This window comes from Typopeltis vanoorti, chromosome 4 (assembly GCF_054136105.1).
Source record: "Typopeltis vanoorti isolate ZY-2024b chromosome 4, IOZ_Tvanoo_1.0, whole genome shotgun sequence".
In the NCBI taxonomy this organism is placed as follows: Eukaryota; Metazoa; Arthropoda; class Arachnida; order Uropygi; family Thelyphonidae; genus Typopeltis; species Typopeltis vanoorti.
In genome coordinates, this window is record NC_143552.1 from 102059728 (window position 1) to 102077763 (window position 18036).

Here is an 18036-nt window from a genome sequence, read left to right on the forward strand (position 1 = left end):
GACTACTTTTCCTACCACACTGTTATCTTTTACTCTCCTCAGTGACCTGATATTCATCCTTACATTCTCCTTGTCATCCAGATCATTTGTGCCTCTTACTACTACCAACTTTCTTGCTCACTTCTTCCTCATATCTAGCTTCAATTACTCCTGGAAAGTAAACCTTATTTATCTTCTCATTTACCACACATTTAGTTACTGGCATTTAATTTGGATTTATTTATTTTTGGTTTTCAACAAATTTTCCACTTTGGTCATAACAGCATTCATTTATAAAATTACTGTGACATTGCTTTATTGGCGTTTAGCATTGTTATAGGTTTATGTTTAGGTAAATTACCTTAAAAATCCATCCAGCCATCCAGTCAAGAGAATGAACTACAGTGAACCCTACCATATATATAAAAAATGTGGCTGACAAAGTTATCCCAGATTCTGAAACAGCATAACATGAAGTTGCCTTCACTCCTGTGAAGTAGGATTGCCATAATTGCCTCATCTCCTACTAAAGACACTAGAAATTTATGAGATGAATTATACCTGCAAATTTGTGAATTTAGCCAGATGAGGACTCAGAAGAAATCAATATGACAATCATAAAGATATACACAAATACATCAGATTGGATTTAGTTTCTTACACAGTGAAAAAGAAAAATAGAATTACTTGGTAGCATACCAGCATGCTTTACATCTCATATGGAAGTTTCAGCAGGCATTGGAAGCAATTAATTTGTTCATTCATTGCATTAAGAACTTAGATTTAATGCTTAGGTACATAGTTTGCTCTGATGAATCAGTTTAACCAGAGATGGGATATGAAAGGCAGTAGGCCATTTACATCAATAATGACTTGAATTTGACATCATTAATATGAAGTCTTATTGTTGTCATACCTGATGCTGTTTGTAATGGATTTTACTTTTTTTAAATGATAACACTGTTTTCACTTTTTTATATTTTTGAGACATAACCAACTGCTGCTAAAATAAATTATTTCAATTTTTTTAATTTGGTTATTTTCTTAGGTGGATGGATAATAAAGAAAATATTATTCAGAATTGATAATTGCTTCCCTGTAAAATTATTAGACATTTGCTTTTAGCTTTAAAATTTATAGTTCTTAATATATTTTAATACTGGTATATCTGTTTAGCATGTGATGCATGGCACTCAGCCAGTTTTCCGGTCTCATCTCATAAAAGCATTGCAAGATTTGGCCATACATCAGTTGTTTATAATGGGTATGTCACTTACTGATATTTCTCAATAAGTTTTTTAATACTAATATATAAAAAAGAAACATTGTAGTCAGTTCATTAATTAGATCAAGTATGCATAATTAACCATGAGTACTGTTAAAGGTATAGATGGTTTAAGGTAAGGTGAAAAAAATTTATAGTAAAGCAGTGCAATGTTTTGATATTCACTCATTTTGATTGGACCTATCAATAATGATTGATAGGTCCAATCCATTTAAGATTTCATTACTACTTTTTTTTTTATTAGGTTTTTTTTTTTTTTTTTTTTTTCGAATTATTTTATAGGTCCTGAATATATCTTAACAGATGGATGAGTTCTCAACATTTCACATACTTTCCGGTGTATAAGACGCACTCTTTTACCTTAAAAATTCATCTTAAAAATGGTGTGCATCTTGTATAATGAAGGTAAAGATTGTTTCCTCTTTTCAAAGTCATATGCACTCCCTTTTATGTTCCAAGATCTTTGTAGGCGATTAATGGTGCAATCAAATTGATGCGTGACCTTCACGTGACTTCTAGCGCGTCATTGGCTAAGAACTTGGCATGGTCAGAGGGAGATTTTGTACAATTTGCGTAGAGAAAAGCGCGCGAAACGTGGAAAAATTGCAAAATGGCCAGAACTAGAGACTGAAATTTTGAAATGGGTGCAAGAAAATCTGCAAAATGGCATTGCCATTTCAACAAAAATGATTCATACACATGCAGTCAAAGTAGCCTGTGAGCGTAACATTGAAGATTTTAAAAGTGATATGTCATGGTGTTACCGTTTCATGAAACGCAGTGGACTTTGTATGCGTACAAAAACAAAAATCAGTCAAAAAAATGCCAAAAGAATATGAAGACAAAATTATTTCTATCTTATAAGAAATTAATGATGATAGAAAAGAGTCAGATGACAGTGACCTGGGTTTTGCAGGTTTCTCAAAGGTCAGTTTACTATTAAAAATTACCTATTATTTTATCTATTTTTTTTTTTAAATCATACTTTAAAGTTTAGGTTTTTTCCAGAAAATTGTATTAAATTTCTTGGGTGCGTCTTATACACCGGAAAATACGGTACATCCCAGTAGATAATCTCTGAGTTACCATATCGGGGAGTGAGTTCTTAAATGTGCTACATTCAGATAGCTTTTCATGTCTCTGATGTTTACACATGATGTACCAACAAAGACCACAGCAACACAAGAAAAAGTCTATTCATTAACATAAATAACATCAAGTGCCAAGAGGTGGAAGGAAGGAAGTAAAAGCAGATATAGAAAATTAAGATTGAGCAAAAAATTAAGATAACAAAGAGGAAATATGCTATAAAAATAAAATGTTAAATCTCTTGCCAAAATAGTATTTGGAAAACTAAAGTTCAGAGAGAGAGAAAGAAAGCAGAAAAAGTTGACCAAATAAATGCTAGTCTTGTCACTAACATGTTTTGAGTAATGCCCAGTGATTAATTTTGGCTCTTTCTTTCTATGGTCTGATTACTTTTTTTGCACTTTCCTGATCTAAACACTGGATGTTTGAGATCATCTACTGGAATATGTTCATAGCTGGCAGAGTGTTTGTCACCTGGTGTGGTCTGAAATTACCATTAAGCAGGTTGATAGTTGTTTGAAATGGCTTGAAAAAAAATTATTGCATTTGTTCTCTATAACAGAATTTTGGGTTTCTGTGGGTGTGATTCTTATTAAGAAAATATTAAAAATAAAAATTCAGCATTCCATTAACTGTAATGAGATAAAACTACAACTTCACATTCACTTTACACAACAGCTTATAACACCTGCAGGAAACCATCACCAAATCCCATTGAATTTAAGGATGCAAATGAAGAAAAATTGCCTCCTGCTCAAATGTAGTTATATCTTCCAGTTACCAAGGCATAACTTCTACCCTTCCATGCTTCTCTCATAACCAGATTGTATCATTCATATTTATAAATTTAGGGACACAAAAACACATGTATTGAAAATATTATTTTATTAATTATTAATAAAATAACACTTGATGTTTCGACCCCTGTATTGAGGTCATCATCAGAAGGATACATGCGTATATGGAACCAAGCTACATGCTCTAGCCCTGTATACCAATAAACTAAATCTAAGTAGTTAATTAATATTTTTCCTAGCCTGACCTCTAGCAATAAAAAAAAAACAAAAAAACTTAAGGGTCAAAGCTGTATAACTGAGAGGAGAGACCTCCACATAGTCTTTAAAGAAATGTGGAGAATTGACTGGGGCTTCTGATCTAATCTCCAATCCTCACCTTCTCATGGTGCACCCTGTTAGGTATCTTCTTGGATACTGAACAAATGGGGATGGGCTGGCAATTTGGGATTTAGCCGACCAAATTGTATTATTATTGGCTTAAACCCAATATTAAATGATGGTACAACATGATAGAATTTCATGCCAGCTAGGGCGTCGCCCTGTTGTTTTCGCCAGTGAACCTGGGCAAACAGCGAAAAGTCAGCTACTGAAACAAATCCTAAAACACACCCCAACTCAACATCACCAGAATTGAAGATTGGTACTATCAACATAAGAAGCCTGAATAGTAAAGAAATGGAGCTAGCTGAGGAATTAGATAAGTACCAGATTGACATAATAGGGGTGACTGAAACAAAAAATACCAACACTGGTGAGCTCTTTCTGAGCAATAAATACAAAATGTTATATTCAGGCAAGGAAAAGCAGGAGTAGCAATAGTATTCAACACTAAACACGAGGCTAATCTTCTTGAATGGCAGACAATTTCAAGTAGAATGATGTGAGCAAATATGAGAATGGGAAAACTGGACAATGAGACTTATTTGTGCCTATGGTCCCACAGAAGGTTCTCCTAAGGTAGAAGTGGAGGAATTTTTTGAGGATTTAGAAAAAGCAACTGACTCAATGATAAATGAAAAGTTGGTCCTTGTTGGGGATCTAAATAGCAGAGTAGGAAATGATTGTTAGACATACAAAATTGGGAAATTTTGGAGAAAAAAACAAAGCCAATAATAATGGCAAATACTTGTTGGATTTCTGCTCAGGACATGGACTGGTTATTACTAACACCATGTTCAAACATGCAAATGTGCACAAATTCACATGGAGAGAAGAGGCAAGGAATAAGAAAAGTCTCATTGACTATATTATTGTTGATAGTGATGTTTTCTCTCTGGTGCAGGACACTAGAGTGTACAGAGGATTTGAAATTGGAAGTGATCACCAATTTTTTTTTTTTTTTTTTTTTTTTTATTTATTTTTTTTTTTTTTATACAAGTGTTTCTGAATTAAACAGAATGGGCAAAGAAAGATTAGCAAAACAAGTGTTCTCTGCCAGGTTGGCAGGAAAACGACCCAGAGGAAGACCAAGATATAGGTGGATTGATACGGTACAAAGTGCCTTAGATGATAGAAATGTAAGATCTGATAATGTTGGAGTCGTGACAAGTAACAGACTGACTTGGAGGAAAATTGTAGATAGGAAGTTAGTAATGATGTAAATTTTTCATCTAGTACTATCATATCCTGTACACCCCTTGAGGGTACATGGCAGGAATTTGATGATGATGATGGTGTTTCTGAACAACAAATTAAATCCAATAATTATTTAATTATTTCAGATCTATGTTTGTGTTTGGTGGATTTAATGGACAGATGTTAAGCAGCTTATTAAAGTTTACTCCTGGTAAGCATGTATGTTGTATATATATATTTGTGTGTTTGAATGTTTTATTAGAAGTATCAGATATTTTATCATTATATGTTTATTGCATAGTTAATTATTTTTTGCATGCATTTATATCTTAATGCCTTTCTAAAGTTATTTGTAAATTGAATGTTCTTTTCATTCCTGCTTTGTTATGCTTAATTATCTATTGGAAAAACCCTAGAAATGGATAAGATGTTTGAGTGATACTGTTATCCATATATTGTAGTGATTTCTTATGTCCCACTATATAATAAGGGACACTTTAGGATTAAAGCTAGATAACTGGCAGGAGAGACCTCCAACAGAATTTTAAGTAATACTGAGAACGAATCTGCGCTTCTAATCTAAAGTCCAGTCTTCACCTTTTTTGTGGTAGCACACTGCATAGATATTAAGAATGGAGATTGGCTGACAGTTTGGGGACTAGCTAATCAAATTGTATTCTGTATTGGCATAAATGGTGACATGACAGTGCCATGTCACCATTTATGCTGACATGGCACTGTCATGCTAGTGGAATGTTGTCCTTTTAAACAAAGCACAGCTGTTTTCATCACGAAACCAGCGAGAACACTCAGCCACTAGAAGAGTGGCATAGAACAAACTCATCAATAAAATTCAAGATAGGCACCAGCCTATTTTGAATTTTGCTAATAAATGACCTCTTTTCCATTGAGAAGTGTTACTGGAAAAGAGGTAACACTGGCAGAAGAATTCAGCCAGTGTTACCTCATACAGCATAAATGGTGTTAGTAAATTCAGAAGAATTTACTAACACCATTTATACTGACATGACAGTGCCATGTCAGCATAAATGGTGTTAGTAAATCAAAGAAGACAGCAACAGGATATAAAATATGTTATATTCAGGCAACAATGATTAGGGAAAGGGATGAGTAGCTATAATATTCAGTACTAAAAATGAAGATAATCTTGAATGGCAGGCAATTTCAATTAGAGATATGGGCAATCATCAAAGTGAGGAATTGGATAATGAAACTTGTTTGTGTTTATGATCCCCCTAGAATACTGTATTATTATTATTATTATTATCATCATCTAAGACCTCCAGGGAGTCGAGGACTCCTCGAGGGAAGCTATAAATCACCCAAACCAGCTATCATACCTTCCTTTGAATTCATTCACACGATGCACTCACTACCCCTAAGCAAATTATTCCACTCACTCACTGCTCTCTGGGAGAAAAACCTAGCTGTTACCCCTTTCTTGACTGCAAATAAATTTAACTTCCATGGCCCTGTGTTCTCTCCCCACCTTTCATATAATGAAAAAATTTATAGACCTCTATCATATCACCCCCTCTTTCTCCTGTTAACCAGAGTTTGCAATCCACATACTCGCAATCTGTCCTCATAATCTAAATCCTGTAATCCAGACAATCTTTTGTTACTCTTCTTTCCACAGCTTCTTTATCCCCTTGGAACCCAGGAGACCAAATCTGCACACAATAATCCAGGTGTGGTCTTATCAAAGCCTTATAAAGAGGCAAAATTACTTCCTTATTCTTACATGTCAAGGTTCGCCTTAACATCGCAATTATCCTCTGAGTTGTGTTTGTAACTTTTGCTATGCGACCTTTGAACTTTAAATTACTATCCACCACTATGCCAAGCTCCCTTGCCTCTTCAGTTTCTTGTAGCATAACTCCACTAATATAATTTGCTGCTGAAACTCTAATCATCATACCAAAGTGCATAACTTTACACTTCTTCTTCTCTCTTCCATCATCTATGTGGATGATGATGAGGCCGAATGAACTTTTTCCTTCTGTCTGTCCCGGGAGAGTCCAAACAATTCTGTCTCCAGTTTGGTGTCGCTTGTTGTGATTTGGATTTCAAGACCTCTCTTATTTTGTCTATCCATCGAATTCAGGGCCATCCTCCTTTGGATCTTTTACCTTCCATCGTTTTACTCAGGGCTTCTGTTCCCATTCTGGTCACATGGTCAAACCATCGCAGTCTTCTTTCTTGGATTTTGTCTGTTATTGTTATTTCTTGTTTTAGTCGTTTCCTTATGTCTTCGTTTCTTAGTCGATCCAACAGAGATACTCCAAGTAATCTTAGCCAACCCATTTCAGTAGTTAATAATTTTTTCTCTTCAGCCTTTTTGAGATTCCAGCATTCACTTCCATAGAGGAGTATTGGGAGGACCATTGTTTCATAGATTCTTACTTTTGTTACTTGTTTGATGTCTCTTGACTTCCATATTTTATTAAGTCGTCCAAAAGTTTGGGATGCTTGACTGTGATTCATCTGTTTATATCTTTTGTAATTTCACCATTGTACTTAATAACTCATCCAAGGTAGGTGAAGTTTTCTACCTGCTCTAGGTTCTTACTATCAATTTCAGTTTTCAGATTGGTGCTTCTTTTTTCTATTTGCATAATTTTTGTTTTGTCTATATTTATGTTTAATCCAAATTTTATACACTCCTCCTTTATTTTATCAGAAATTCGCTATAGATTTTCTTCTGTGTTTGCAAGTAGTAATGCATTGTTGCTGCAAATTTTAAATTTGTTACATTTTCCCCATATGTTTTGATTCCGGAGTCTTCATTGTTTAAGGCCTTACTGGTGGCTTCTTCCAGTGAACAGGTCTGGTGACAGATTGCATCCCTGTCTTACTCCACTCTCTGTGTGAAACCAGTTGGTTAAGGTGTCCTCCATTCGTACTGCACTTTCAGATTTCTCATACAGATTCTTTATTATTCTTATTGTTTTGTTGGGAATTCCAAATTCTTCCATAGTTTTCCATAGTTCTCTTCTATGGATTGAATCATATGCCTGGTGAAAGTCTATGAAATTTATGCAACTTTGGTTGTACTCTAGTGTCTTTTCTATTAGCTGTCTTAAGGTGAATAGTTGATCAATTGTGCTTCATCCTGGTCTGAAACCTACTTGTTCTTCTCCTAGTTCTATATATTGCTTAATTTGTTTTTGGAGTACTTTCGTAAAAACCTTACTTGGAATACTGAGAGAGCTAATGCCTCTGTAATTATCGCATTCTGTTTTATCTCCTTTTTTGTATATAGGAGTTATAACTGATTTGGTCCAATCAGTAGGCACTGCTTCATTTTTGTAGATCCTTTCAAATAATGTTTTTAATGGTTCCAAAAGTTGTTCCTTTCCTGCTTTTAAGAATTCTGCATGTATTTGATCAATTCCAGGTGCTTTCCTACTTTTAGGTTTTTCTATGCTGTGTGCTATTATTCTTTGGTAAAGATATTTGTTTCTTCTTCCATTTCAGTGGCTGGAATAGTAATATCCTGGGAGCTGTTTTTATTATATAAACCTCTGAAGTATTCTTCCCATCTGGCCATTCTTTTTTGTTTTACTTTCAATTAGTTGTCCCTCTTTGTTTTTGATCATTATCATTTTTGTTGTTTGTGTCTTACTAATTTGGTCTATTGGTTTATATAATCCATGAAGGTTATTTTCTTTTGATAGCTTCTCTGCCATTTTGCATTTTTCTTCTAACCAGTTATTCTTGTCTCTTTTAACTAGTTTTCTAATTTCTCTGGTTAATCTATTATATTCATTTCTGTTATATTTCTGTTTTAGTTTCATGCTTTTCCTTTGATCACTTAACCTTTTTACTTCATTCGAGATCCAATCCTTTTTACTTTCTCTTTCTGTGTAACCTATTGTATTTTCTACTGATTTTAATATTATTTCCTTCAATGTTCTTCGATGTTTATGTTCTATTTTGGTAGTTCCTTCAGGTTTTTATCTAGTTCTAGTTGATATTTTCTTAGAATATTGTTGCCTTGTAGTTTTTTTTACATTCAGTCTCCTTCATCATCATCATACGTATCAGATTTAGGCCTAGTATGGCCTGTTCCGGCCTTAGAAGTCATCGTTGGATCGTTTAAGAGGACGTCCTGGTTTTCTTTTTCCTAATGGCTTGTACTTTAACCCCCCAACCGGCCGGTGTGGATGAAATATTCAACACTCTCTAGCTTTTTTCATGGATCAAAATTTCGTCGGCATTCTACCTTTTATCATGCCATTACCTTCCTCCGCCGTTAATCTCGTTACGGCTATTCTATAGCATTAGTGGATTAACTGTTGCTGAGTGACCTTTGTGTTCCCTCCCCCTGTCTTTACGTCTACTGTGTTGCTTAGAATTTCATTTACTGTCCTAAGTTATTTGACCTTTCTTGCCTCTAAAATGATTTATTGTGTCTCTTCCCAAACATTGAAACCAATTTCACATATGCGAAAAAAAAAATCAATCCTGAAATGCCCACTGATCAGCTTTTGCAATGAATCTATTTAGTGATAGTGAATTTGGTGTATTTTATTCTACAAATCAGTGCACCGGAAGAGATGCACTGATTGTTCTTTCACTTTACGTATAATAATTGAATAATTTTTTTTCGAATTTTAAAATTTTCAAAATTTTGCTTTGAAAATATTATGTCAAATATTTATATTTTTAAATAATATTTATTGAAATAAATATGTCCTTTTTCTTTCGTTTCTATCGAAATAGCATTATATGGATCATCACATTTCAGATTTAGAAACGATTTTTTGTTATTCATAAAGACAAAATAAAAAAAAATGTTAAAATGCTAAATTACCTTACTCGGTTTCCGATTGTGTCTTTTTGGTATCAAAAATTTATATCCAATGATATTTTAGCAGTGATTCTTCCCCTTCGTCATTTATTTATTTATTTGTATTATGCATATTACGATAATATGTAGTGCATAACCTCGTAGATATGTTGAAATTATAATGTGAAAAATATCATATACGGAATGATTCAACATTTTTGCTCATTTTGAAGATTTTCTAATGCTTCCCCCCCTCCTTATTCTCTCCTGGAACTGAATTGCATAACTACTCTAAATTTCTATACAGGTTTGAAAGCTTTTCTAGACAGCATTCAAAATCAATTACTTAATTTTACCATTTTGACAAAAGATATACGGCAATCAGATTGTATCGTGAAGCTTCTAAATCTGTTCTATTTATTTGCAATCTAAAACCAGCTGTTCTACTGCCCGCTGAAATTATGTGAAATTTTAGAAATAATAAGCTATATTTTCACCATGCAAAATTGTTTATATGCATACCACACAAAAGAAAGTTCAGTAGTATTATTTGTGTTTGTTTTTCTTTTAAAAAAATCTAAATATTACTTCTTCTGCTGCTGGAAGCTATTTCTGAAATAATCTACGTCTTATAAATACTTGGTAATTCTACAAATCAGTACACCGGAAGAGTTGCACTGATTGTTCTTTCACTTTACGTATAATAATTGAATAATTTTTTTTCGAATTTCAGAATTTTCAAATGTTTGCTATGAAAATATTATGTCAAATATTTATATTTTTAAACAATATTTATTGAAATAAATATGTCCTTTTTCTTTCGTTTCTAGCGAAATAGCATTATATGGATCATCACATATCAGTTTTAGAAACGATTTTTTGTTATTCATAAAGACAAAATAAAAAAAAATTTTTAAATGCTACATTGCATTACTCGGTTTCCGATTGTGTGTCTTTTTGGTATCAAAAATTTATATCCAATGATATTTTAGCAGTGATTCTTCGCCTTCGTCATTTATTTATTTATTTATTTGTATTATGCATATTACGATAATATCTAGTGCACATCCTCGTAGATATGTTGAAAATATAATGGGAAAAATATCATATACGGAATGATTCAAAATTCTTTTTCATTTTGAAGATTTTCTAATGCTTCCCCCCCCCCCCTTATCCTCTCCTAGAACTCACAGGTTTGAAAGCTTTTCTAGAGAGCATTCAAAATCAATTACTTCATTTTACCATTTTGACAAAAGATATACGGCAATCAGATTGTATTGTGAAACTTCTAATTCTGTTCTATTTATTTGCAATCTAAAACCAGCTGTTCTACTGCCCGCTGAAATTACGTGAAATTTTAGAAATAATATGCTATATTTTCACCATGCAAAATTGTTTATATGCATACCACACAAAAGAAAGTTCAGTAGTATTATTTTTGTTTGTTTTTCTTTAAAAAAATCTAAATATTACTTCTTATGCTGCTGGAAGCTATTTCTGAAATAATCTAGTCTTGTAAATACTTGGTTATATCCTCTTAGCTGGAGGAAAAGCTGAAGGCTTATTACTCTCAGTGCTATTGAGAAGAAAGGGGAGAACACTAAAGTGCCCCAGGCTGTAGTGCAGAATATGTCAAGAATGTCTTGTTTCCTTTTCGATTGTTGATTACCTATATTCTAACAGAAATACTGATATTTCGTTTACATGCTTATACATTATTTATGCCAAAATAATTGCTTAATTTATAATGATCAGTTTCACTTTTATTATCAAAAATTAGAAATTAAATCATACAATTATCTTGAAAAAGAGGATTTGAATTATTTTCAAAGAAAAGGTGCATATGCGTTTCATAATCTTCTTTTTTTTGGGGGGGGGATATAGACCTAAGCAATCTGCGGATATTTCAGATAATTTATTTCATAAATCGTTCGCAAGACAGCTGTTACAAACGTAAATCACTTGGGGAACATACCCATTCATTTTAGTGTAAAATAGTAGCAAAGGTTCAGTTACTTTAGATATCTAATCTAGAAGAAAATGTTATGTCTGCTGAGATTAGAATCATACGTGAATAATTTTTCTGACATGATTTCTCTATTCGTTATAATGTAACCAATTTCCATATTTTTTTCCCTCCTGCAGACTTCATGTAGTGTCTATATGCAGTGATTTCTTCTTTGAACTATAAGAAAAAAAATCAGATAACAGGAGAAAAATATGTAGTCTTTTCTTTTCCACTGGCTGAATTTACAATTTTCTTTCTTTGTGTTTTGAAGAGAAACTGCAAATGACTTTTTTCTTACTATTTTTGCCATTATAACATCTCATATAATTATTAGAGTGACATTTTACCGTTTTTCTCCCACACGAGAAACAGAAATAAGGTGGTAATAATATTGTTGATTCTGCCAAACTTCATTGTAGCAGAAATTTTTATTACAAAACTGTAATATATATATATATATCTCCGAAACAAGAAATTTGGAACCCATATCACATCAATGTTGAGTGTTGGCAAGGTGAAAATGTTCCCGTTATTATTTATATATTTCATTTATTAACTAGGGGGGCTATGCCCAACCCCCCCGTGTTCCGGTATGGTAGACCAGTTCTTCAATTGTGATAACTCGAAAGGGGGTTCAGCCCCTGAATTCTGATGACTCGAATTTTGAAGACTCGACACTCAGGGTAGCCCCTGAGTTTCAAAACGTTTCGATAAACATGACATAAAAAAGCTTATCATTTTATATATATATAGGGTAGATTTTATTTCATTATTTTTTATTCTTTTGATGAAATACTTTACCTGGAATACTCTTTCCAGTTTCTCTGTGTTATAAAAGAGAACTTAAAAATTAGCCTTCAAGATGAAAAAGAAACAGTGCATTCGGGTATCCCTCTATCAATATTTGTAGTCCTGAAAAGGACTGTTTTGATGGCTTTGAAAACAAACATTTTTTATTTCATACTGTTCAGAATTTAAAATTCTTGAACAGCGTGGAACACCTTGAAGCAAGGATAAACATACAAAGCAGTTTTATACTCAGGGCACCAGATTTTTGTTTCCTTTCTGATATTTTTTTTTATTACATACATAATATTTGCGTGGAGGTTTTTTTTTTTTTATTAGCCGTTGGTGGTAGATTTTCGGGATAATGGTTGGAGTTAGCAGCGTTCAACCTCAGATGTCTGATAGGATTTCCTGTTTTTCTGCTTGCTGAAGAAGGTGCATGTGCATGCAGCAATGCTTTCGCAATTTCTATTCTGTATTCTAGATATGTTATGGTAGACAAACATTTTTTCTTGTACAGGAGGAAACTGTTCCAAATAACAAAATCCAAACACTTCAAAATTCAAATAACATGTCCGAACACTTTTTTGTAATATTTTTTATGCTGTTTCCTCATTACAGAGTAGAATGATAGCTGCTGATCGCACCTGTCGACTCAACCCATAGTGTCGTTGTATGCACACACAGCAATGGGTTTTTCTTTCTTCAAACCATGCTTCTCCACGGATTCCGCTGATGGATTGTACAGGGAAGATAGCAGAAAAACATCTTTTTTGTCTTTCCAACGTAGTGCAAAGACTTTCCCTCGCTGATAAGTTCGGATTTCCCCCTTCGATAGCTTTCCTGAAGCCAGATCTGCAGGCATATCTCGCCTTTTTGCATTTACAGTACCATAACTATCTGTAAGATGCTGTAAAAGCAAAACAGCGAGTTCAGGACACATATATAGTAATTATCCATTATAATGCAGTAACCTTTCCCCAGTAAAGAGTCTAGTAACTGCATTACTGCACGCATCGACAAGGGGAGATCCGAATATTTATCGTGCTCGATTACAGTTTGCTTTCCCGTATAAGGTTTGAAATCCCAAAGATATCCACTTTCCGATTCACAAAGCATAAAAAATTTTACTCCATACTTCGCTTTCTTTTTGGGAATATACTGCTTACATTTCAGTCCACCTTCATTTTTGACGGATTTTCATCAGAAAATCATAAATTTTGTTGAGGACTGGGCAAGGATGTGTTGCCTGATCGTATTCTTCATTATTCTGAAAATGCAAATACTTCATGATGAGATTGAATTGTTTTTCAGTCATAACATCACGAAACATTAGCGTGTTCAGAATCCAGTCTGTAGACCAATACATTTAGAGAGCTGGCTTTCGAAATGTATTTCGAAACTTCGGTTTTTTCACTTTCTTTATTCTGATATTGCATTTGAAGGATGACAGTGATTTTAAATATTAATTTCACCTGTATCCGAATATCACATAATTTCCTGATTTATAATAATCAGGAAATATGTATATTGTCTGATTTATAATTTGCTAATTTATAATAATCACCACATAGTTTCAGTATCGAAAAATTAAAGTCATGTGGAACAATTACTAGAGAAAAATAACGAATTAAATAAAAACTGTACCTATGTTTCATAACAGTTTTCGGGTGTGTGATAGTAATGCAACGGGGGGGGGGGGGTGTTAAACTATCAGAGGCGAAATAAAGTTCAATTCAATTGTAAAAATATGGAAATGAAATTTCACATTTGATATACATATTTTGAATGATAAAAATAAGCAAATGTATCGCTTACTTTAAAAATTGGAGAATAAAATATCTGAATTATGCAGAAAATATAAATTTAAATCATAACTGTTAATTTCATTTTGTAATGACCAATTATACAAGGAAACCAAGAAAGTAAAAGTACAGATTACTATACAACATGAAGAAAAAATTTAATAATATGATTAAAGAATTTCATGTTATTCTCTATAAAGCAAAGTTGCTCAAGCGTGTCCTAAAGGAAATCTGTTAAGTAATATTCGATTTCGATGGTTTTGTACAAAAATAAAATTAATATAACCTGGAACGTCGGCAGCCGGTTTCCTTTTCTTTTTTTAAAAAAATATTCCAAATAATTATCGTGAATTAATTTCTTCGAGAACAAAGAAAAATCTTTTGTCTAGTAGCGATTAAGAAATTAGCGCAAAAAAATAAAAAATTAAATTGGTTAAGTGAAGAAATTATGCAAGACCTTTATTTTGTCCAGAAATTAAAATTGTATTGTACAATAAAAAGAGAAAACAAAAATATAAATAATTTCTCTATTTTTATTCTATCATATATAACTAAAATTCAGTTCACCAGCATGGAACAAGAAAGTCCGTTTCTTGTTATAGGCAACTGAGAGGCAGCTACGAACGGGAGATAATCCGATTAACCTTTCTCTTCAGCGTGAGGGTTTATCACACCTTCTAATGGACATGACAGTCAAATTGCACTTCTTATCCAGGTTCTTTAAACAGGTGGGCTGAATCTTATCCAGATTTAGTTGGACGTCTATAGACGTCCTAGCCGGTAGGAAGGTTAAGGCTTGTTTTGGTAATCTTTCTGTTTTCATTCTTTGAACGTGTTCCATCCATCTCTGTTTATATTTTTTAATTTTTTCAATTACTGGTTCTTGGTTTAATTCTTTCATAATATCTTCGTTTCTTTTGTGTTTTCAGTCTCCTTTTGACTCTAAAAGTGCTTTCAGATTTTAACTTTATTCTTAGGTTTGCTAATACTAGCTTATGGTCTGATTCACAATCTGCAGAAAAGGATCTACAATTTAGGATACTTGATTTCCATCTTTTGGTTTAGAATAATATAGTCTATCATATTCTTGTTTGTCTGTCTGGTGATTTTTCTTGGGGATTTTGGTTGTTTAAAGAGAGTGTTGGTTATTGTTAGTCTATTATTTGAGCAGAAGTTTAGCAGTCTTTCACCACGTTCATTGCTTTCTCCATACCCAAACTTTCCGATTACTCTTGGCCAGGTATCCCAGTCTTTGCCTACTTTTGCATTTAAGTCCCCCATTACAATTAAGAGATCTTGACTTGATGTCTGTTGTACTGCTTTTTTTGCAAATCTATATAGAACTCTTTAATGTCTTCTTCTTCTGATGATGTCGAAGTTGGTGAGTATACTTGAATAATAGTCAGTGATCCAATTGATGTTTTAAATCTTGCTTTAATTATCCTAGGTGAGATAGGATTGAAGACAATAGGGAGTTTTGAGCCTTTGGTTTTAATATAAGTGCTACTCCTTCTTGGTGTTTGTTGTCCTCCCTGCCTGAAGTTAAGATTTTGTACTGTCCATGGTGGAATTCTCCTTTTGCAGTCCATCTGGTTTCGCAGAGTCCAGTCACTTCCCATCGGTATTTGTCCAGTTCATGCAGTAGTATTTCCAATGCTCCTTCCTGGTGAAGGGTTCTTACATTCCATGTTGATATGCTTGTTATGTTTTTTCCTGTCTACTAGGTAATGTTTTGTTCCAATAGCATAATTTTTTGCCTTCACTGGTTCCCTAATAGTGGGCACAACCCTTGTTTGATCGGGTGACGGCGATCCAGCATGTATCTCTAGGTTGGTTAGAGTTCATTCGGTTTCAGTAGTGAAGTTTCATCAAGTGTCAACCACCACTCCTTGCCCTGAATTCAGCTGCTCCAAACACGGAGTATGGACACTGTTTGTCGCTGCTTGAGATCACCATATCTGGCTCCCTCACTTAGTTTAGCCTGTGGGTCGACACAGTTTACCAGGGTGTGGCCACTACCAGTTTACAGTAGCTTCTTGGAGCCATAAGTGAGAGTTGGGTTTCCAGTGAGAACCAATCCATCTGAACCACAATTACATGTGACCGTCCAAGTGGAAAGGTACTATCTCTCCTCGACTCCCCCATACATCCCATTTCGTTTGTCCAAATTTCCAATCTATTCAAATCATTTTGTAATTGCTGAATATCATAGCATCCCTGATTGCCCTGCCTATTTTCACATCATTGGCAAACAATTGCACATCTGATGTTAGATCCTTCCTGGTGTCATTAATGTATAGATTGAACAGTAATGGCCCAAAGACTGAACCATGAGGTACACCACTGGTCATCTTAAATCTGGCAAATTCACACCCACAATATACCACTTTTTGATATCTCTCTGTCAACTATTCCCTGATCCTAGTCAAGAGTTTATATTCCAATCCCATATTCTCCAGTTTATGCAACGCCCTTTCGTGTGGTATTCTATCAAATGCCTTAGAAAAATCCAACATGATCATAGTGTATCCATTCCCTTTATCCAACTTGGCCGTAACATTGTTATAAAATACGAGCAAATTACTTAGACATGACCTTCCTTTAATAAACTCATGCTGTCCCTTGCAGAGTATAGCATGTTTTCTAATCATTTCTCTTTGCGAGTTCTTACCAACTTCTCTAAAATCTTCACTTTCACACCAGAGATACTGATAGTTCAGTAGTTAGACATATCAGTTTTTGCACCACCCTTATACAATGGAACTATCATACATTCCTTTCATTCCTGAGGTATCATTCCTGAACTGAGACTCAAGTTATACAAACATGTGAAAGGTATAACCAATTCGGCTGAACATTCCTTTAGCAAATGTGCTGATATTCCTTGTCCCTTTAGACACATTCTTATCCAGGTTGTTCAACAGCTGTTATTATTATTATTATTACAAGATATCTCCAGGGAGTCCAAAGACTCATTGAGGGAGGGCACCTGCTCTATAACTGTCTCCACCACTCATCCACCAACTGACTGCAACTACACCAGTGGCATCTGTCGCCGACCACCACCACTAGTATTTCCACAGACAATCACAAAGATCCATTCCTATGGCAGGATTCGAACCCCACAGCCTTTTGGCTGGAGAGTGGATACACTAACTGCTAAGCGGTTAGCATATCTGCTGTTCAACCTCATTTTCATGAATCTCTAACTCTTCATCCAATGTAGCAGTAGCACTGTGCACCATGTTACATACACCTGGTTGATATATCTGAGCAAAGTGAGCACTCATTAATTGAACAATCTCATTAGCTTTTGACACTCGAGTACCATCTGCATTCAATAAAGATATTCTTCCACATTCATTCTTTCTTTAACTTGCAGCATAACAATAAAATTCTTTTGGATTGTCTTTAGCTTGCATGGCCAATTTCTTTTCTTACTCCAATTTAGCTTTCCTCACAATACTCGTTACTTTTCTGGCCTGAGCTTTATATATTTCATAACTCTTCTCACTCTTATTCTCATGATATTCTTTCCACATCATCTTCTTCTTGTGGATATCTTGCTTAATAAATTTGGCCATTTCGTTCCAAACCTATTTATTCTTCGAACACTAGGGATATATTCAGATACCATTTCATTTAAGCACTTTTTCAACAATTCTCATGCATTGCCGGCATTTTTCCCATTCAGTAAGTGATACCATGAAACCAAAGATAGTATTCTCCTAAGTTGATCATAATTTCCAGCTTAGTAGTTCCGCATGTAAGGTGTTTTAATCAGAGTCATACAATTAGATACTTCCCAAGAAAGTACAAGATGATCACTGTTACCAATTGGTGGTAAAATCGTTATATTCTTGACAGAGACCCCTTCTGACACTATGAGCAAATCC

At 34.1% G+C, this 18036-nt stretch overlaps 1 protein-coding gene across 2 annotated transcripts in view; it reads left to right on the forward strand.

The window, feature by feature from the left end:
• Positions 1–18036, forward strand: part of LOC150107557 (attractin-like protein 1) — a 355255-nt gene that overhangs the window by 147726 nt on the left and 189493 nt on the right. For both annotated transcript variants that reach the window (XR_016548201.1, XM_090391383.1), the window contains exons 10-11: positions 1156–1243; positions 4872–4936. Coding sequence is in view for 1 of the 2 variants with exons in the window: in XM_090391383.1 (XP_090247509.1) it covers positions 1156–1243; positions 4872–4936 (153 nt within the window). In the remaining variant the exon portion in view is untranslated. The remainder of the gene's footprint in view (positions 1–1155; positions 1244–4871; positions 4937–18036) is intronic.